The sequence below is a fragment of the Eptatretus burgeri genome, chromosome 10, assembly GCF_056783735.1.
Source record: "Eptatretus burgeri isolate ZD-2024b chromosome 10, Ebu_testis_v1, whole genome shotgun sequence".
NCBI classification, from domain to species: Eukaryota; Metazoa; Chordata; class Myxini; order Myxiniformes; family Myxinidae; genus Eptatretus; species Eptatretus burgeri.
This window is the reverse complement of record NC_140970.1, coordinates 98,989,119-99,011,175: the sequence shown is the minus strand read 5'-3', so window position 1 is coordinate 99,011,175 and position 22,057 is coordinate 98,989,119. Positions and strand designations below refer to the sequence as shown.

Here is a 22,057-nt window from a genome sequence, read left to right as displayed (position 1 = left end):
CACATTTGATGCGCAAAAGTCACACACCAGGAAACTACTTCAAAACAAAAACCACAAAAGACAATTCCCAGCAAACAATAAGTGCCACATCCCATTAATTGAGTTCCCACAATATTCCCACCAGGTGTTTACAGTTATCCGCACTTGTGTCACCTTGATGGCGAAATACAGTGACCAGGTGTGTCGTGGAGGATTGTGGGTGAGGAAGCTTGAGGAAAATTGCTTTCTGGACTTCCGAATCGAATCTCCTTTGACAGGGCTCTCCAGAGATTGTTACATGGAATTTTATTCAGTATTTAGTGCCAGCAATAAAAATTGAGATTTTAAACTTCTCTGGAAATGAAATCTCAGGTGAGGTATTATCGCACACTGTCCTTCCGGCTCCCATTTCAAATTTTCCCGCCAAACCGCTGGGCTGATCCGGTTGAAATTTGGCAGCAACGTTGCGGCTCGTGACTGGTAAAGGGGATTGCAAAGCTCGTTTCGGTCACGTGACTTTAAGTAGGTCAAAATGGCGGACTCGGTGAATTTCTTCAAAAAAAAAAAATCTTCTTCTCCAGACCCACCAGTCAGAATGCTCCCAAATTTGGATCACAACATTAGGCCAGGGCCCAGGTAAGCTACAGGTCCAGTGTTTTATTTTTTTTTAGTACTGTCAAACGCAAACATTGGCAGGGGATACATTCCTGAAAAATGCCGCAAATGTCGGGCATCGTTTCAATTGGAAAAAGGGGGATAGGTTCTCGGCGGTTTAAGATTCATAGGGGGGGGGGACAAATTCCATGGGGAAAAAACAAAATAAAAACTCAATACGCCTGGAAAAACCACAGAAAAAAATAAAAACGTAAATACGTGAAACAGGGCCGCAAATGTCGGACACATGTTATCAACTGCGAATTGCGGGACCCAACAGGAGACAGATTCTAGGCATGTGGAAGAGCCAAAACACAGAATGGATCAGGACGCAACATCACAAAAGGAACAGCAGAAAGAAGGGTGAAATACCAACAACAGGGCAATGAACAAAGTAAACGGAGATGGACAACAAGGGATATACTGGTAAGGATTAAAAGCAGGGAGAAAATACAGGGGGGTGGATAAGATGGATAGAGAAGCAAAATTGGAGGAAAGGAGGGGGGTTGTCAGTTTAGGCCAGATCAGATCTGTGACTTGCTACAGGCATCATGTGAAACCTGTACTAACCCGTTCCTGGTCAAGTGTCGGCGACTAAACCGGCTCTCCCCCACCAGGTCCTCCTGGGGAGAAGGGTGTATGTATGGGTATGGACACCCAGCAGGACAAAAAACAAAACCTGTCAAAGGGCAGAGGAACTCCTTATGAGCCAACGGCCATCCAAATCTGGTGCGCAACTGCATCTGTAGACGTCTTCCTTCAGTGGGTAACATTTCCTAAGAGGATGGTGGCAGGATTTGCACAATGGCCACCAAAACCACTTCACTCCCTGGTGCCTAGAATGTCCTATACATGAGATGGGGATGGGTCAAGCATCTGCCGAGGGGATGGCCAAACGGAGGCCACTGGAGTACCAGTGGAAAGTGGATGCAGCAATGTGCTGTTAAGCGCATGCTTCCAATGCATGTATGTATGTATGCATGTATGTATGTATTGTTGTGGTTTGACAGAACTGCATGCCTATAAGGCAATGGCACCCAACATACAGTGATCCCCAGGCAGTTATTTCATTAGTCTTCAGTGCAGTTAGACCTCCCCTCATGTCTCATGGGTTAATGGGACGAAGTGCGTTGTGAGGGTCTCATAGTTTGGTCAATTAGCTATCTCGATCTCATATTTTGATTTCTACTCCAACCCTTTTCTTTTAGCCATAGTACATAACAAGCAAACACACGACATTCAATATGCGATTGATAAGCACACCACGATGCCTCCCATAGCTCGAAACCACCACACAAAATAACCCGCGCACGGGCATCGAGAGCCATCATTTCGTTCAAATCTGCGCGCCAATTTCCAACTGGTATCTCACCTTGCTTCGCTCCTCGCTCACCAAACCTCACCACTTCGACCACAAACGCCTCCCACACATGGGGTAAAATGTTCCTGCACCCCCTCGTACCACTGCATCGCTACAATTTGCCACTACATAGAGGAGTACTGTACGACTCGGGCTGTCCTCAGTACCGCGCAATGCTGGGCCAAGCAACAGGTGTGAATAGCTCGACCACATCTCACCAGGCACGTACCGGGTGAGCACCCTGAATTGATACGACCCTCATCCAGTCGCCAGACCACCGCAAGACGGGGGAAACGAGGAGGGGTCGCAAGAAGGGCGATCCGGGAGTTTAGTATGGGGCCCGGGTGTGCATTTTGGCTCATGAGAGGGGGCCCGTGAATTGTGGGGAAAGTCCGTTGCTATTCAACATTTAGACTGCACTCTGAGTACGTTCAGGGCCAGGGTGCCGGCTCAGGGAGCATACCCTATGTTGAATCAGGAGCTTCAACCCGTGCCAAAGCTTATGGGCAACTGAGACAATTTCGGGACCGGAGCCTGGCAGGGTGTGGCTGGGACCATTGTGGCCAAATAGAGAAGCAGGATTCGGATCACAGCACGTCACTTTCAGGTCATCAGCGCACCTTTTGCCTGGGGCTTATAAAAGCCGGAGCTGTTTGCTCTTCTTCGTTGCCTGTTCTTTGCTCGCTGTCCTGCTCTTAGTGTGCGATTGCCAGGACGTGCTGCTTCTTGAGCCTGATCCAGGGCGATTGCCGAGACTCCTTGGTGTGTTGTTAATGTTCCACCACCCCCGAGTAGGTAGACAGACCAGTGCGGAGCACACACTGCCACGAGCCCCGGCAAAGTGATCAAGCAGAAGATAACGCGCCACATCTCCAGGTGGGAACACTCAGGCGAAGCATCCCACCGAGATACACGCTACACAAACAGACGTTTACACGGCTAGGTTAGGGATCTTTCACCTCACACATCTATTCTCCTCTCTCTCCACCTTTCCATCCCATCTTCTTTGGATGCACAAAGAGCATCATTACTGACTCGCAATCCCATTTCCTCTGGCACAACACCACACCCCCCACACCACCAGTATTCTCCCACCTTCCTCTCCCTAAAGGTTCTGGGTTCCGTTGGTCTGCCGACCGTGCCAGGTATGAAGAGGCCGTTTGTCCTCATCTGCTCTCTTTCTCTCTGGGCTATATTTAAGGTGTGTGTGTGTGTGTGTGTGTGTGTGTGTGTGTGTGTGTGTGTGTGTGTGTGTGTGTGTGTGTGTGTGTGTGTGTGTGTGTGTGTGTGTGTGTGTGTGTGTGTGTGTGTGTGTGTGTGTGTGTGGTGTGTGATGTGTGATGGCACCTATCCTAGCCTAAATTAAGATTGTCGAAGATGTAACGGGATATCTTTGCTCCGTGTCTTCTTTTGAAAGATTGCTTGGCTTTTGCCATATCCCACAAATTCCTTGCTATCCCCTGCTGTACATACAAATAAACCCCATTCAATGTGCCACATACGTTTCCTCACCATTGTAAGTAAATACTTTGTATTGAAATGTTCCCAGCTCATTTTTATCTTTTCCTCCATTGGTCCAGCATGGTTCACACCCTAATTTAGCCAGGACATTAACCCCCCCTCCTCCAACGGTCTGTGTCCGAGCTGGTACATGCTTGGCAGCATCTGATCTGGTAAGGTGATCCAATTGGGCAAATGCGTACTGAGGGCGTGTACCTCGGTAATTAGATCACGTGACCTTTAGGTAAATGGAATTCATTGGACGGAGGACAATAAGTCGTGTGGTTGAGTTATCGGCGTTCACGGTCGATTAGCGACCTGCTGCATCAAGGAGTAATTGGTGTGCGACAGCATGCGATTCCGGAGAGTCTGGTGGGAACCGGAGGTTGTTCATCCCTCATGGTCTTCGCAGCAGTATGTATGTTGGGGGGGGGGGGGTTGTGGTTCAACAGGTGTTGAAAAGATCATAGTTTTAGATGTGGGACAATCTGAGATGGTGGTGAACAGTTGTCTTTAAGACCAGGGGGGAAGAATGAGATTGAAGAGGTTGTGAAGTTAATTCCACAGGCAGGGGAAAAAAAAAGGAACAAATGAGTGGAAGTGAGCAGTAATCCTAGAGTTGGGTAGTTTCACCAGAAAGGGGTTGATGGTAGAATGTATGAACCCTGCAGAAACCTTGTGAGGGGAGGGGGTTTGCCTGTCTAAAGGATGAGGTGAGGGATGTCATGGGAGAGGGTGCGGTCATAAGCAAATAAATAGAGGATTTTCCAGTCAGAGATCATTGATGAAGATCAGGAATAGGACTGGGGCCAGAACACTGCCTTGGGGCACTCCAGCCTTGACAGGGAGAGGAGATGAGAGGATTCCTTTGAGTGCCACACATTGGCTACGAGAGTGGAGGAAGTCAGTAAGGCATGTGTCGAGTTGGCCTTGAATGCCATAGGTGGAGAGTTTGGAGAGTAAGGCAGGATGCCAGACTATCGAAATAATCAGACATGTCCAGCGAGATGGCCGTGATCTCACGCCTGACATCGAGGGCCTCCACCCATTGTTGTGCGCGTAGAAGCAGCACGTCCAAGGTGGAATGACCTGGTCTGAAATCAAATTTATGATCTGAGATGAGCTTGTTGTGGTTAAGGAAGGATTTCATAATCAACTGCAATGATGGATTACATGACCTTGCTGATGGCTGGATGCAAGCTGATGGGTCCGTAGTTGAGGGGATCAGTTTTTGCATCTTTTTAATGTAATGTAGTGATTGTGGCAGATTTCCAAGCAGCTGGACGATGACTGAGCACAAATGACAGGATGAAAAGGGCAGAGAGTATGTGCAAAAGTAGCAGAGCATGTTTGTAGGACACACGAATTGATGCTCTCTGTTCCAGCAGCAGAGGCAGAGTCAGAGTCTAGGGTTGCAAGAACGTTCTCTAGCTTATCAAGAGCAAAAAGACAGAGTCCAGGAGTGGTTGGGCACGATTGGGAGGGATGGGTACCACAAGTGAGTGGTTGGGGACACACGATTTGGAAGCAAACACAAAATTAAAGCATTCAGCCTTCTCACTAGCAGTCTGCTGTAGTGCCATTTGAAGGAGGAAGGGATGGGAAGGGGAGCACACTCCAGAGACAGACTGAACAAGGCACCACCAGGTTTAGAGGGATAAGAGTTTGAAAGTTTATTTTTGAGGTTAGACAAATGCTGTTTTCTGGCTCACTTGAGAATGGACACACACGTGTAGCGGACTTTTTTGGAATGCAATGAGATCGCCTTCGATGCGACTTGCCTTCCAGGAAGAGAAGGCAAGCCGTATCAGAGCAACTGCCTCGCCACAGGATTCAGTGTACCATGGGCGGAAAGAAGGGGAGGACAATTGAAGACGAGATGGGATGAATCTGTGCACGAGAGCGCAGGTTTCTGTGGATGAATTCCCAGGCTGAGTTAACATCAGGGGCAGTAGATATGGAAGACCAGTCCTGAAGAGAGATGGCTGCTTGCATGAACAGCCAGACTCGCCAGTGTTGAGACAGCTCTCTGAGAATAGCCAGAGAGATATTGACTCTCACAAGCACATGATCAGATGAACCAATTGGAGCAGAGGAAGAGCAGGAGACATTTTGTTTGGTTACGTGAGGATGACCGAAAATTACCATCCAGAAACACATCCTCAATATACAACGGTATTCATGTGGGAAAACTGCTTTTGGTTTTTGCTTTTTTTCAAATTACACAAAGGTTTTTAGGAATGTATCTTGAGCATAAATAGGAGAACAAATGGATTTGAGTTTCATATGAAAATGAACGGCAATATAAATGCTGCGACAGTTCAAAGAAGGGAAACAGGAATTTTTGTTTGGATGAATTTTATACCATGTGGTGCTCAATCAATGCTTGGACGATAAGAACTTTTCCAACGATTACATGTTTTGCAGTAAACATGTGTTTTGGTGACTCTTACAATATAATGCGACAAAAATGCCTTAGATGGCAATGAGACAATTGATTAGGGGACGTAGGAAGGAGAAGAGGGGCTGGGACGCTATTTTTGAACCCATGTTTATTTTGGTTGGCTTTTGCCCCAATTAGCACTGGCAGGATTGCTCGTTTCGCTTAACTACCCCCACCCACCCACAATTTGTATTTAATAAGTTAATTTAATTACAAATCAAGAGCAACACAACGTACATCATCATGTTTGTGCCAGATTCACCTTTATGCTCAGCCATCCTATAGATAGCTCCGGCAGGGTCAGGTTAGCCTTTTGGAACTTGAACCCCAGTTACGTCAGAATATTTAAATGAGAGAAAAATTCTACCACAATCCTTTCAATTCTCAATGCGTAAATTTGGTCCACCACCATAACTTTCACAAATATCGTGAGAACCCTGCATCGACATCCACTCTTCATTACTTGGCTCGCTGACCCACAATTAAAGCACAATAGATTATTTAAAACATCTTTAAAAACTTTCCTTCTGTCATAAGCAGAAATCGTTGGGACAAATATTTTTAGCTAGCACGACATACCTCTCCAAAAACAGCGAAGTACTCCCTAATTGTATCCTCCTCTGTGTCAGGGCTTACACCTCCCACAAATATCTTCTTTGCTGCCTCCTTCTTCATGGCCTTGGCACGCTTTGGATCAATCACCCGTCCATCAAGGTGATGGTCTTTCTGGGATAGCACCTATAGAACACAGAACCACAGGAAAGGAAAAGAGTATGTAAAAAAAAAAAAAATTATTTTAAACTGTTCTAGAAGGTTCGAGAAGACTTGTGAAGGAGCTGTGACATCACGCACACTTGGACATGCAGACAGATACATGACATCACCCGACTTGACTGTCACACAAACAACAGTGGAGATTGGTGGAAGTGACATTAGTTCCCAGAGCACTTTGGGGACTACCACTGACATCTTTATGACATCACTCTTCTCTCCACATTGGTGCCCATCTATGGCATTTGGCAGGTAAAAATGAACCATATGGATAAAAGGATGCGGATTCAAATCACACAACAACATACGATTTACACATACCTCTTCCACCGATGCAGAAGAACGAAAGAGTATGAATCCAAACCCCCGAGATCGACCTGTGACTGGATCCACTTTGATGGTACAGTCGACAACCTCTCCAAAATTAGAAAAGTATTCTCGCAGGTCTTTCTTCGAAGTTTCCCAGCTGAGACCACCAACAAACATCTTTCTGTGGGGTAAAAGGAAGGTTTTCAGGGTGATAACTGAAGTTCACACCAGTGGTGTGAACACCCTCGACAAATTAATTTTAATTACAAGCTTGTTCTATAACCAGAAGCCACTAGACATTGCTTATTGACATGAGGTAGTTAAATATCCAGAAACAATCAGAGATTTCCCATACTTTTGGGATCTTTCCACACATCTTAAACTACAACAACAATATTACAAAAAAAGAAAAAGAACAATCAATCAGATATTGTAGACCCTCGCTAGGACAAGTTTTGTGTGGTGTATTACGAGTGGTGTTTGGGTACTGGTGTGTTACGTAATTAATAAGAGACATAATTAGAACTGACACTATATACCTGCTGGCAGTGATGACTGGGTACCAAGACGTCCCGCTTTGATTGGACACCAGACCCTGACCCATGACGTTTGTTATCATGCAAATGAATTTAGAATGTGATGAAAATAAATCCAATAGAAGACCAAATACATTCAGCTGCTACTCCTCTACCTACAAACCCATCCAGGCACAGCTAAGTGAGCCTTATTAAAAAAAAAAAAAAAAAAAAAAAAAATATATATATATATATATCAAAATAATCAAAAAATTATTTAAATAATTCTGGCTGCCAGACAATGTGTCTGATCAGGTTGAAATTTAAAACACTAGTACGTGCGTGGCCGTACGTGCAAAAAAATAATAAAATAATAAAATAAATAAAACTTTCAAACCGCGTGCCAGAAACAACAACCACACAGGCCGTTCCTCCGCTCTCGCGTGCCCGCACGTGCGTGGCCGTACATGCAAACCAAAAATAAAACATAAAAAAAATTAAACTTTCAAACAAACACACAGGCCGTTCCTTCGCTCTCGTAAACGACTGGATTGGGGCATTGTGTTTATCTATAAATGTGCATAAGAAATCGAGAAATTATTAGAACACAGCAAGTCATCACTATCCGGAAGTGGTGCGTGCCTGTACGGAATGTTCACATGTATTCCACGAATTATCGCTTTCATTGAAGTAACAACTGCTGTGATACTTACACACACAGAGATAATTAAAATTCAAATTAAAACCAAATTTACCTCCCTGCCTTTGCTTGCCATGACATTCGCTGTCATTGACCATTGCCACTCCCACGCCACGGTAACTATGGTTCCCTTTCCCCATCAGCCACGCCTACGCAGCAACGTGTCTTGTCATTGGTTTGGTAAATAAATGGCCATAACTTGAGAACCTCTTGTCCGATTAATATCAAACCTTGAAAAGGCACATACTCAGGTCCCCAGCAATATATCTGGCAAGTTTCAATTAGATCGGACCAGTGGTTGTCGAGAAACAGCACGCGCGCGCGCGCGCACACATGGAATCATAGATAGATGTATTCTCCATCACGACTGGATCATAACTGTGAAGTTTCACCTCGGTTGATTAGGCGATTCAAGGGAAAGTATTGTTAAAGATTTTTGGTCAATCCAATATGGCTGCCAGACCATGTGATATCAATTATTCGTGAATACCCTGGTATCCCAAGGCTTGGAGAACATTTGTCTGAAGTTCCCCACCCCACTCACCCGACCTGTCTCGTCGTTCTGGAGAAGACTTTGTGTAAAGTTTTGCCTCGATCTGTTCAGCCACTTCAGAGAAGAATATTTTTGAAGGTTAAAAAAAACAAACAACAAACAAATAAACCAATGTCACCCCCGTATCTTGCCAAAAGGTGACCACGTGTGACTTCTTTGAGGTCACACCGAGGTGAACAGAGCTGCTATCCACCAGGAGCGACTCCTTGAGGAATATCTGCCTACGAGAGATTCTGATGAGAATCGTTCTACAGAGTAACCATGAAAAATATGCGTTTACCTCATAACGTCACCAAATGACGGCATAATGTCTCAAGCTTGACATATCTAGAAAGCACTCAGAGGTGTTCAATTTGAGGTACTACACGATATGGTTCCTAAAACTGGAAAATTTGACCTTGGGGTCAAATATGTTTGAGCTAAGGGCACTAACCATGAAGGTCAAGGCCAATCGCCACCAAAAATTAATCAGCTGAGCGCCAGACCATGAACTATATTCCCATGAAGTTTGAAGACGATCCGATCAAAATTACTCAAAAAATAAGGGTTTCGTCGACTCCCCTGATTTGCGACAAAGTGACCTTGACCTTTGACCTTGACCTTCAAAATTTTATGCACTGAAAGGGACCTCTATAGGCCTCTGATATGCGAAGTTACAAAAATTTCCAATGATAACTGTGCTCTGGAGAATTTTTTATACGTGATTACAGACAAACAAACACAAAAAATAAAAATAAAAATAAAAAAAAAACATACAAGCTGACTAACATATCTTGCAAAAACTTCGTTTTGGCAAGATAACAAGCAGTCATAGACTGGTACTTTTGAAATCGTCAACTTGACCTTTGACCTTGTCTAATAAAAGCTGTCTCTGGAGAAGGTAGTGATGCAAACCAGAAGTTTCTACGATGATTCTGTACCAAACCATCAAAAATCGAATGTTTGACCTCACTGTGACCTTGACCTTTGACCGATTTTGACCAAAATCTAATCAGCGCAAGCCATCACCCTCCTGAATCACATGGTGTAATTGGACCTTGGTAGCTTCTTCCATTGGAGTTATTTTTTGGATGTTTGACCTCATTGTGACCTTGACCTTTGACCGATTTTGACCAAAATCTAATCAGCGGTAGCCATCACCCTCCTGAATCACGTGGTGTAATTGGACCTTGGTAGCTTCCTCCATTGGAGTTATCATTTTTTGGATGTTTGACCTCACTGTGACCTTGACCTTTGACCGATTTTGACCAAAATCTAATCAGCGCAAGCCATCACCCTCCTGAATCACGTGGTGTAATTGGACCTTGGTAGCTTCTTCCATTGGAGTTATTTTTTGGATGTTTGACCTCACTGTGACCTTGACCTTTGACCGATTTTGACCAAAATCTAATCAGCGGTAGCCATCACCCTCCTGAATCACGTGGTGTAATTGGACCTTGGTAGCTTCTTCCATTGGAGTTATCATTTTTTGGATGTTTGACCTGTGACCTTGACCTTAGACTGATTTTGACCAAAATCTAATCAGCACGAGCCATCACCCTCCTGAATCACGTGGTGTAATTGGACATTGGTAGCTTCTTCCGTTCGAGTTAGGTTTTTTGTATGTTTGACCTCACTGTGACCTTGACCTTTGACCAAAATCTAATCAGCACTAGCCATCACCCTCCTGAATCACATGGTGCAATTTGACATTGGTAACTTCTTCCGTTCGAGTTATCGTGCCTACAAAAACAAACACACAAACAAACACAACGGAACTGATCAATGCACTTACGAAATCTAAAGATTTCGTAAGTAATAAATAATAACAAAAAAAAAAAAAAATGGGTGCTGAATCACGTGACCATTATCATTTTTTTTCTGTGGACCATTTTATCCCGAGATTCTCCTCAAAAAGTTTCATACTGATGAGATGCAGCGTTCTACATATATGTAATTATGACATCATAACGAAGGCACCTATGAAGTCATAAAAAAATAAGATTAAAAAAAATATATATCACAATCCCCATGAAGAGCACTTGCTTTGTGACAAGTTTCAATTTTCTCCTTGGTGCAGTTTCAGAGATAGAGGTCCAAAGTTTTTCCAACATGGCTGCCACACCACGTGACCTATGACGTCATAATTACCAATGAAGCATTCTACACGAGTCATTGCTCCAATGGTGAAAATTTCGTCCCAATCAGCCACACGGTTATGGAGAAAAACACGAAAGTTCTGTGCGGACAAACAGACAAAACGGACCCAAATGCAATACCCTGTCCTCCAGCGAGGGTAATAATCACTCTTTCACTCGACTCCTTCGTGCTTCTTACAAGGGATTATCAATATGCCGTCGAATCAATGGATCGATAATCCAACGGTAAGGCGTGCGATGGAGCCCGCTTCCAATCAGCACACAAGTTTCTCATTGAAACGAGGTTATATTAAGTGCTGGGTCTGCAGCTCGGTAATTTTGGTAGAAATTTGCCACTCGAACTCGGATAAGTGAATTTTTTGTTATTTTGTTTATTTTTTTTTTTAACACGATTGAGGCTTGCAGAAGAGCTAAAAATCAAGACGATGTAAATGAATCGCATGGGGGACGCATGGTCTCAATCGAAGCCGTGTTGACAAGTACAGCTGGCCGCAGCACCACTCTCGGTGCAATAGAACAACGTCGGACGCAGGAAATGAGAGCAATTTAGTTAGTGCACAATGCAAGGTTTATTTCCATTCCTTTCATCCTGAAACCAATATAATTTTTAAAAAGGACCCTTCACGCTTCATGGCAAAAGGGTTCTGCTGTCATTGGAAAGACAATGCAGTAAACCCTGGTCAAAACTGGGAAAAAAAATTATTAAAATTACCTCCACTCAAATTACACACTAATCTGTCTGTTAAACCTGGTGCATGAATAAGATTAAGATTCGTTGCGATTTTATAACAAGCACGCACACTATTTCTCAGTACAAGCAAAAGTACCCATCACTTTGCTGACTGATACAATTAAAAGACAACATGTTGAACTTCACAAGCAAATCTGTTCACTCAATCATTCGCCCGAGGTCATCTTCTATCTGCTTGGAAGGCAGCAAAGTCACATTTGCTCGGCACCCTCACTGAAGTAGAGATCCACCCCATGTCCAACGCCCATCCTTTCATCCTTCACACCAAGTGCCCTCCTTACTTCGTCATCCAACTGCTTCCTTTCCGGGCCCCTCCCTTCTCCCTCCACCCCCAGTCTGTGCCCAGGCCGCTCCCTTCATCCCCCTCGTCTATGCGCCCCTTCCCTCCCCTCCATCTGTGCCCTGAGCCTCTCATCGGTGCCCCGGGACCCTCCCTTCTCCCTCCCACGTCTGCACCCCAGAGCTTTCCCTTCTCCCTCCTCCCCCCCCCCACCATCTGCACCCCGGGACCAGCTCTGCGCCCCTACCTTCCTCCATATGAGCCCCGGAAACCTCCCTTCTCCCTCCAACCCCAGTTTGTGTCCGGGCCCCCCCCGTCCCCCCGTCTGCGCCCCGGCCCCTCCCTTCTGCCTCGACCCCTCGCTTATGCCCCGGCCCCTCCCTTTTACCTCCACCTCACCCCGGTCTGTGCCCTGGGACCCTCCCTTCTCCCTCCACCCCGTCTGTGTGCGGGCCCCTCCCTTCTCCCACCACATCTGCCCCCGGGCCCCTCTGTTCTCCCACCACATCTTCCCCCGGGCCCTCCCTTCTCCCTCCCCCGTTTGCGCCTCGGGCCCCTCCCTTCACTATTGCCCTATCTGCGCCTCAGGCACCTCCCTTCACTATCCCCACATCCGTGCCTCGGGACCCTCCCTTCTGCACCCCAGGACCCACCCTTCTCCCACGCCCCCCCCCGTCTGCACCCCGGGACCCTCCATTCTCCCTCCTCCGTCTGCACCCCAGGACCTTCCCTTCTCCCCCCCTCCCAAATCTGCGCCCTGGGACCCTCCCTTCAGCTCCGCACAGCTGTGTCCAGGCTCCTCCCTTCTCCCCCCCGTCTGCGCCCCGGCCCCTCCCTTCTGCCTCCACCCCTCGCTTATGCCACAGCCCCTCCCTTTTACCTCCACCTCACCCCGGTCTGTGCCATGGGACCCTCCCTTCTCCCTCCACCCCAGTCTGTGCGCGGGCCCCTCCCTTCTCCCACCACCCCCCACATCTGCCCCCAGGCCCCTCCCTTCTCGCTCCCCCCATCTGCTCCTCAGGCACCTCCCTTCACTATCCCCACATGTGTGCCTCGGGCACCTCCCTTCACTCCCCTCCTCGTATGCGCCCTGAGGCCCCTTCCTTCACTCTCCCCTCTCCCCCGTATGCGCCCTGGGCCCCTCCCTTCACTCTCCCCCGTATGCACCCTGGGCCCCTCCCTTCACTCTCCCCCGTATGCGCCCTGGGCCCCTCCCTTTACTCCCTCCCCATATGCGCCCTGGGCCCCTCCCTTCACTCTCCCCTATGTGCCCTGGACCCCTCCCTTCTGTGCCCCGGCCCCTCCCTTCTCTCTCCACACCCCGTCTAAGCCCGGTGCTCTCCCGCATCCCTCCCCCCCGTCCCCTCCCTTCTGCCTCCACCCCTCATCTACGCCCTGGGCTCCTCCCTTTTACCTTCACGACCCCCACCCGTGCCCTGGGACCCTCCCTCCGCACATCTGCGCCCCGGCCCCTCCCTTCTCCCTCCACCCCATCTGCGTCCCGGGGTCCCCCTTCTCCCTCCCCTCCATTTTTCCTCCCCCCGTGTCTGTGCCCTGGGAACCTCGCCCCGTCCTCCACCCTGTGCTGTGCCCCGGGCTCCTCCCTTTACCTTCAACCCCCCACCCGTGCCCTGGGACCCTCCCTCCGCACAGTCTGCGCCCTGGGCCCCTCCCTTCTCCAACACCCATATCTGCGCCCTGGCCCCCTCCCTTCTCCCTCCACCACCCACATCTGCGCCCCGGCCCCTCCCTTCTCCCTCCACCCCATCTGCGTCCCGGGGTCCCCCTTCTCCCTCCCCTCCATTTTTCCTCCACCCCCCCGTGTCTGTGCCCTGGGAACCTAGCCCGTCCTCCACCCTGTGCTGTGCCCCGGGCCCCTCCCTTTACCTTCAACCCCCCCCCGTCTGTGCCCTCCCTCCCCATGGTCTACGCCATGGGCCCCTCCCTTCTCCCTCCACCTGCGTCTGTGCCCCAGACCCTCCCTTCTCCCCTCCCCCCCACCCCCATCGACATGACAATTTATAACAGTCGGGATTCAAACCCAGGTTAAGCTGCTTAAAGGTGAGTTTGGATAACCACCAACTCTGGACAATGACGCTGAACAGCTTTGTGCAGACAATGCTCCGAGATCGCAAGTGGGCAAACCTGGAGGGGGACAAGCTCGGGCTGTGTGGAACAACATGAATCATGTGGATAATCTCTTTATCATGCATGGACAACCACCACCAATTAATTGCACAAGGACAACCACAACCACCAATTAATTGTACAAGGACAACCACCACCACTACTACTTAATTGTACATGGACAACCACCACCACCGATTAATTAATTGTGTAAAGACAACCACCACCACCAATTAATTCTGCCCGGACAACCACAAACCATGAATCTTGTTGTTAACCACGAGTGAAGACCGACATAGTTTCCCTGTGGTTGTGAACCTTGTCCCCACCACACGAGTTCACGGTTCCGTCCCGTTACCCAACTCGAGGTTCTTTGTCACACACGATGTTCCGAGTCCACGAGCCCGAACACAAGGCCGTTCGTGTGCACCATGTCCGAACCAACACCACACACACACACACACATTCCCAGCTCCTCCCTCACCCGTCATCATCCTCGCCCCGACTCGCGTTGATCTTCGAGCCGTCCAGAGCGTCTTGTCCGCTCATCGCGTCTCCCGCGTTCTCGCTCACCGCTCCGGGCCCTCCGGGCCCTCTCGGCACCATCCCGCCCGGACCAGGCCCGGCCGCCGGGGCCTGAGGTATAGTACACGCCACCTCGGTTTGTTCGCTCAACTGATAATCTTCGGCGCCCATCTCGGTGAAGTCGCGATGAGCAGCATGTCCCGACACCGCACCACCATCTTGCGGCGCTCCGTAGGCGCCATTCCCTGCATAGCCGTATTCCGCCATTTTCCCCCCTTATTCTCTTCCCTTGTTCGAGGAGATTTCCCGTTCCGAATCTAAACCAACGAGGTTTTTAACTTCAAAAATAAAAATATCAGCGAAACCTTTCACTCTATACTTCCACAAGATTCTCTTAAACCGCTGGGAACCAAACGCCACGTGCTCGGGCACACGCTGTTGAAGAAGAAGAAGAGGAAGAGTAAAAGATCTTCTTCGTATGAATCCACTTCCGCTGGATTTGGTTCTTCCTCTTGGAGCACCGCTTCTTCTTCTTCTTCTTCTTCTTCTCCTCCCTCATACAATCTTGCACAACTTTATATTTCCTCCTTTCTTCTTTATCTGCATTTAATGACTTTACGACGACAGAGAAATGGATTGATAAAAAAGAGACGAAGGAACAATTCAATGTCAAATGCTCTCTGCCGCGTACGCTAACGCCATGGCCCATAAACACCGCACACAACAAAAGCTCGGATCAATGCAACGGGAAAAGCGAACAAAAGCCTGCGGATGACTTCGACGGAATGTCTCTCTCCTCTTGTGGAACCGAGGCATTAGTGAGCGGGGAGGGGGCGGGATGATTCGACCTTCGGCTTCACTGAACCCTCGTGCAGGCACACCCGTTAAACTTTGCTGAAGCAGACACCTGGATTACAAGAGGCAACAACTACCTTTTCATAATCTTGTACCATGATGATTATGACAACAAGGAACTTTGACGCAGGAGGTCATTCGGCCCATCACGCCTGTGGCACACCATAACCACATTAAATAAACTAGTGCGGGCCCGGAGGTGCGTGCCAGTATGTGCAGTTTCGTGCCTGCAGTATCAGGTCCCCAGCTTCAATTGTGACGTCATATCAAACGAAGAAGAAGAATTGTGACGCCTCCTCTCTCTCGCCCCTCCCCTCTCTTGCCCCCCTCTCACCCTTCTCTCTATCCCCCCTCTCTCTCCCTTCTCTCCCCCCTCTCTCCCTCCCCTCTTCCCCCTCTCTCCCCTCTCACCCCTCTCCCCCTTCTCTTGCTCCCCCTCTCTCGCCCTTCTCTCTCCCCTCTCTTGCCCCCCTTTCATCCCCTCTCTCTCCCTTCTCTCTCCCCCTCTCTCTCCCTCCCTCTCTTGCCACCCCCTTTCACCCCCTCCTTCCTCCCCTCTCCCCCCTCCTCTGTCCCCCTCCCCTCTCTTGCCCCCCTCACCCCTCTCTCGCCCCTCTCTCCCTCCTCCTCTCTCATCCCTCTCTCTGTAAATGTATTCACAAATGTCTACCAAGCACAACGATTAATTCCAACCTTGGGAAAAAACAGCTTTCAAAACCTTGGGAAACAGCTGTTTCCCTCGGGAAAATTCAAACGTGGGGATTAATTAATAATTTGAATAATAATCAAACCTTGGGAGTTTGGCACATACCCAGAGAAAGGCACATACCCAGGTCCCCAGTGTCGATTGTGACGTCATACCAAACGAAGAAGAAGAATTGTGGGATCAATCCTTCAAAAAAAAAAAAATTCAATAAACATTAATTGTGACGTCATTCGTGATGTCATAGCACCGTGTCCTGTCATTGGTTCACAGATACATGGCCGTAACTTGGGAACCGCTTGTCCGATCGATATTAAACCTTGAAAAGGCACATCAGCAGGCCCCCGGCAATATTCCTGGCAAGTTTCAATCCGATCGGACTGGTGGTCGTCCAGTTATTAATAATTTGGGGAAAAATTGGCACGATAAGGTGAGAAGGTGGAACGACACCTTCAGCTGCCATATATACACCTTTTCAACACTGAAAAAGTAGTAAAATGGCCTTAACTTGGGAACCGATCGTCCGATCGATATAAAACCTCGAAAAAGCACATCCGTGGGTCCCCGGCAATATTCCTGGCAAGTTTCAATGAGATCAGCCCGGCGGTCGTCGAGAAACGGCGGTCGCAGACAGACAGAAAGACAAACAGACAGACACACACAGAGATTGCTGGAATTATAGATAGATACGGTGCTGTACATGTGCAGTCGAGTCATCGATGTTTTCTACTCGTACAAAGTTGCGCGGCTGTGTGATTGGGCAATCCACAGCACGTGGTCTCCATGGCGCCATTTTGTCCGCTGTTGTTTCGCAAAATACTCCAAGAATGAGGAATTTACAAATGCCGAGAGTCGATGCACAACACCACATATCCCCCTTTCTTTTAACCACATGTAAACCACATGTATCTCGGGGGACAACAATAATATCAATTAACTAGAAGTTTAAATGTAGTAATTGCCACAGCATGGATTTACCATAAAACTAGTAATAATAAACATGGCAACAGTTTAAATTAGCTTCCTTTTCTTATTCTCAAAGGACTTTACATTACTTCATCACATAATCTTGGGTCCAGACTGGAGGTCTGTGAGTTCTGGCATCCCGGCCGACCGGCACGTGTTCTGATGTGTTTTACACTGGTGGTGCGGTGGTGCCAGGAAGAAGTGGGAGCTCGGCGTCATCTCTTGCATTCCTTTAACAGGCAGATGCTGAATGAGACGCATTCCAGATCCGTCAATCGGACAGTTTATATGTGTGAGATCCTGTTTGCTCCAAAACTTGGAGAGGGACTGAAAATTTGGATTGTCCTTTTCAGAAAATGTCAGGTTTCCTCACTCGGACGAAGGAACCACATTCAAAGTTCACATCCTTTGCTCCACGGCGTTTGTCGGTGTGCACCTTTTGCTTGTTCTGTTTCTCTTGTACTCAGAACGCCACGTGTTTGTGTGACGGTGTGTTGGGCTTTGGCATCTGCAAACCAGATACATGTAGCTTGGTGTTCAGCAGGTGATCGCTGTGTTGTTGCGTGTCGAGTTGCCCGGTATGTTTGAAGAAAGTCCGTTGTAAATGTTTTCCAGTCCTTCCCTTCAATGTTTGCAGTGAGCAAGCTCTCCTGTAAGCTTCTATTGAATCACTCAATTTCCCCATTCGCTTGTGGGTAGTACACTGCTGACTTCCTGTGGATAATGTCTCTGGTCTTTCAGTAAGGTTTCAAATTCCTGAGATGTGAATTGTGAACCATTGTCAGATATCAACTCTTTTGGGTTTCCTTCTCTGCTAAAGATGGTTGACAAGAACTTGATCACTGTCGTGGAAATGACCTGGGAGGTGAAGCCAATTTCTGGCCATTTGCTAAAGTAATCAATGAGTGTGACAGCGAAACGACAATCCATTGACGCAGAGTCGAAGGGCTCCACGACGTCGATTGCCAATTTCTCCCAAGCGGCATCGGGATAAGGAACCGGCTGTAGTGGTGATGCGTGTGTCACAGCTGTCTTGTGCTGCTGGCAAGAAATGATTGCGCACTCGACATGCGCGTCTAATCCCGGACACCAATACAGATCCCTTAACCGCTGCTTTGTACTCACTATGCCCTGGTGCGTGTCATGTGCTAATTTCTCTCAGCAGTGTGTTTCTCCTGGGTCTCCCACCATAGAACCTCCTTTCATTGAGTTGGCGACGGATGCTGTGATTTGAAACTGTCGTACCTTGTGTCTGAAGGTCAGCTTGAATCTGTTTGGCAGTTGATCGAGGGGCTTTCTCCACCATTCGAACAATCCTTCACTGCAATCATTGATCAAGTTTTCTCTTGCAGCCACGTCCAGGGAGTCAGTCAGTCAGTCAGTCCGTAAATTTGACTATAACATTCTTTACCTGTGATGTACCAAATTTTATTGACCGCATAAAAATCTGCGCTCATTAAGGGGATCTACGGGGGGGGGGGGTAGACCCCCCTCCCCCCCCCCAAAATAGGTATTTGCTCTTTTCTCCAAACGACACAGAATTTCAATGCATCTTAACCACAACCTTCATCATCCTTGATGTACCAAAGTTTGGTCATGGCATGAAAAAATTCAGGGTCTGAGGGGGTCCTGCGGGCAGTTTGAGTGACTGTTGCTCCTGATCCGGGTGAGCTTCAGCACAGACTGTCCTCTTTTTTGTAATGCTGTGATGTTGCCCGATTTCCATTTTCCCAGGTGGATATCAGAGACCAGTCCTGAAGTGTAAGTGAAATAAATAAATAAATGATCATAATTACAATAAAAAAGTGCGAATGTTGAAGCAAATCATACTTTATGGCCCGCGAATACACGGGGTCTTCTATTAGCGAATAGCAAGGTCCAACAGTACTGTGTAGCAGTTAATATTAGCGAAAACATGGTGGATTCGGATGAAAACCTGGTGGACAGGTTGGGTATGTGACAGAGACGAATTGCTTGGATTTTAGTGAAGATCCAGATCTGGATCTGAGAATTGAAGTGATTCTTCATAATTGAACAAGAGGGTCAAACCAATACACAGACAGGCGCAGTCTCAGTGCTGTACCTGTATATTGGTTTGACCCACCCCACCTCGTTAAAAGATTTTGTATCAATGGTGATTGAATTTTTGAAATTTGAACGTCTGATATTTAAGTATGAATGTACACTGTTTGCTATTTGAGCACGAATTGGTTTGAAAAAGCGTGTTCTAACCACTGCAATTGCAGCTTTTAAAAAAAAAACAACCAGAGAAGAACCACCTTGAAAGGCAGCCCAGGCAAAAAGGATGAAGGGGTATGCCATAATGAAACCGACATTAGGCCGAGCCACGAGCAGGCCGTATTAAGAGGGGGCTGTGTTAGCGCTTGCCAAGCCAGCCGTTCCTTATCGGTTTTGAATGGAGTGCTTGCTTGAGTGCTTAAGCCACTTGGCGAGCTCTTCACAAGAAACTTGGTAACTGAACACATCCCAGATTCATTGCATGATGACGAGGATAAACATCCATACCATCACTTATTTCGTCCATGTCGATGAATTTGTTCGTCAGAGGGCAGATTTTGACACGACACGTGGTAAGTTTATAGAGGTGACGAGGAAAGTTAGAGTTTGATAGGAATCGAAAGCGGGTTTTTATTTTAATTATTTAGTTTTTCCCCAACGTGGTTAAAAATTCCTGCAAAAATTCATTTGTGGAAGGAGGAGAAGGGGTATGGTGGGAGTCTGGAGGAAGGGGGTGTGGGGTGGGATGAGGGAGGGGAAGGCCGGGTACCTCTGCTATTACCTCTATATATTTAATTGTAATGTCACTTTTCAGCTTTGTGTCACTATTGTTATGTATAACTTATAAGTTGTAAAAGTTAAAAATAACAACAAAACAAACAAACTACGAAGTCTGTCAATTCCCCTCCCCCCCCACTGGAAAATTTTACAAATCTCACCTGAGTACAGTATACTGCAACACTATTTCAAAAAGTTGTGGACGGAGTATGACAAAACTTGTTGGATGAGTTGGGTTGGTGACAAGAACAAGCCGATTCGATTTTGATTCAGGTCCGGATGCAGATGCAGCAGTGGGATACAAAACAAGCTCTTCAGCCTGGTGGAGGTATACGCTCTACTGACTGTCGTTCGAGTTCAGTGTGGTTTCTCATGCCACGACGGATTGTGCTTTTAGATAGTTCTGTAAACCAAGTTACCATCCTAAAATAGGCATATATGCAGATGCAGATGCAGTTGCATCTTTTAAAAGTATGAATGTATTATGGAAAAGTCTGGCATGATAAATGTCTTAGTTCATCGACTGCCTGAATTAAATAAAGCACTCTTTTTGCCCACTTAAACTGCTAAATCCTTGTGTTTGCCACTCTGAGAAAGCTCCCAAGGGCATCCTGAAAGTCAAGGTCTTCAATCTTGATGCCATTATAAGTCAACCAAAGTTGTCAACTGTCATGCTATCCCTCAGTCGATTCTTGATGCGACTTTGCATGGAAAAGACCCTTTCCGCTTCCGCATTTCCAACCATAACGCAGAGACAGTAAGCTGTGAAGTTGTGCATTTCCTTGTGTATAACTCTGTTGTCTTTCCAATGAGCACCTCCAAATACTCTCGCCTTGAGTTATATTGGTTCGGAAATGGTGGAAATGTGCATGCCCCTCACCATCTGTTCCATTTTCACCACCATTCAGAATCACTGTCCACTTCAACATGAGGCATTCTCCTCGACAACTAACCGGGTCAACCATTCTTTGAAATCCTGTCCTTCATCGCTCTGCTGACGTTCCTCCGTAATGGTGAAGCAGGGTATTTAAATGGTTGTTTTCCCATGTGGCTATATGTCTCGAATCATCCGTGTAGGCCTTTGGGGCAACTACTCGCATTGCATCCAGAATGCCAGTCCGTGGGAAGCGTTTCTGCAGATTCTGGAACATTCTATTGACTTGTACATTGATAAATGTATGGACTTAATTGCTAGTTTTATGGTTACCAATTAAATTGCAGCTTTTACTTTTTCTCACACCGAAATTACAAATGCCGAAATGCATGCACATTAGGAGTGCCGCATCCTAAATGTCACTCAAAGACAGGTAAATCCCCAGGCTGAGATCACCATTGGCGGAACGTTGTCAATACCCGGGTGGCGTGGGCAAGTCAGGATTATCAAACCCTTGTTCTTTGTCTTCTGATTCCGGGTCTCTTTTGCCAACTTCAGTATATTTGGCACAGTTTTGAAAGAAACAATCAATGGAAAGCTGTTTCGAACGTTTCTTTGGTGGCTCCAAATCCAAATATGTTTCTTATTTGGTAGTGTCTGATTGAGTGTCTAATTGATCAAAAAACAAGCAGTCAAAGACTGGTACTTACAAAATCGTCAACTTGACCTCTCACCTTGTCTAATAAAAGCTGTCTCTAGAGAAGGTAGCAACGCAAACCAGAAGTTTCTACGATGATTCTGTACCAAACCATCAATAATCGAATGTTTGACCCCACTGTGACCTTGACCTTTGACCGATTTTGACCAAAATGTAATCAGCACTAGCCATCACCCTCCTGAATCACGTGGTGTAATTTGACATTGGTAGCTTCGTCCGTTCTCGAGTTATCGTGCCTACAAACAAACAAACACACACAAACAAAGACACAAACAGATGACGGAAGTCATCAATATACTAACGAAATCTTTAGATTTCGTAAGTAATAATAAGAAAAATAGCAGTGTAGAATTGAGTGTCTAATTGAGTAATAAGTAATAAGAAAAATAGTAGTGTCAAAATTGAGTAATAAGTAATAAGAAAAATAGTAGTGTCTAATTGAGTGACTAATTGAGTAATAAGTAAGAAGAAAAACAGTAGTGTTTAATTAAGTAATAAGTAATAAGAAAAATAGTAGAGTCTAATTGAGTAATAAGTAAC

At 46.9% G+C, this 22,057-nt stretch overlaps 1 protein-coding gene across 4 annotated transcripts in view; it reads right to left on the bottom strand.

The window, feature by feature from the left end:
* LOC147019250 (heterogeneous nuclear ribonucleoprotein A/B-like) overlaps nt 1-15,095 on the bottom strand; it is a 51,861-nt gene extending 36,766 nt beyond the window's left edge. For all 4 annotated transcript variants that reach the window (XR_015062705.1, XR_015062704.1, XM_085899587.1 and 1 more), the window contains exons 1-3: nt 14,565-15,095; nt 7,029-7,197; nt 6,516-6,674 (exon numbers count right to left, since the gene is read on the bottom strand). Coding sequence is in view for 2 of the 4 variants with exons in the window: in XM_085899587.1 (XP_085755713.1) it covers nt 6,516-6,674; nt 7,029-7,197; nt 14,565-14,872 (636 nt within the window). In the remaining 2 variants the exon portion in view is untranslated. The remainder of the gene's footprint in view (nt 1-6,515; nt 6,675-7,028; nt 7,198-14,564) is intronic.
* Between the last annotated feature and the right edge of the window lie 6,962 nt (nt 15,096-22,057).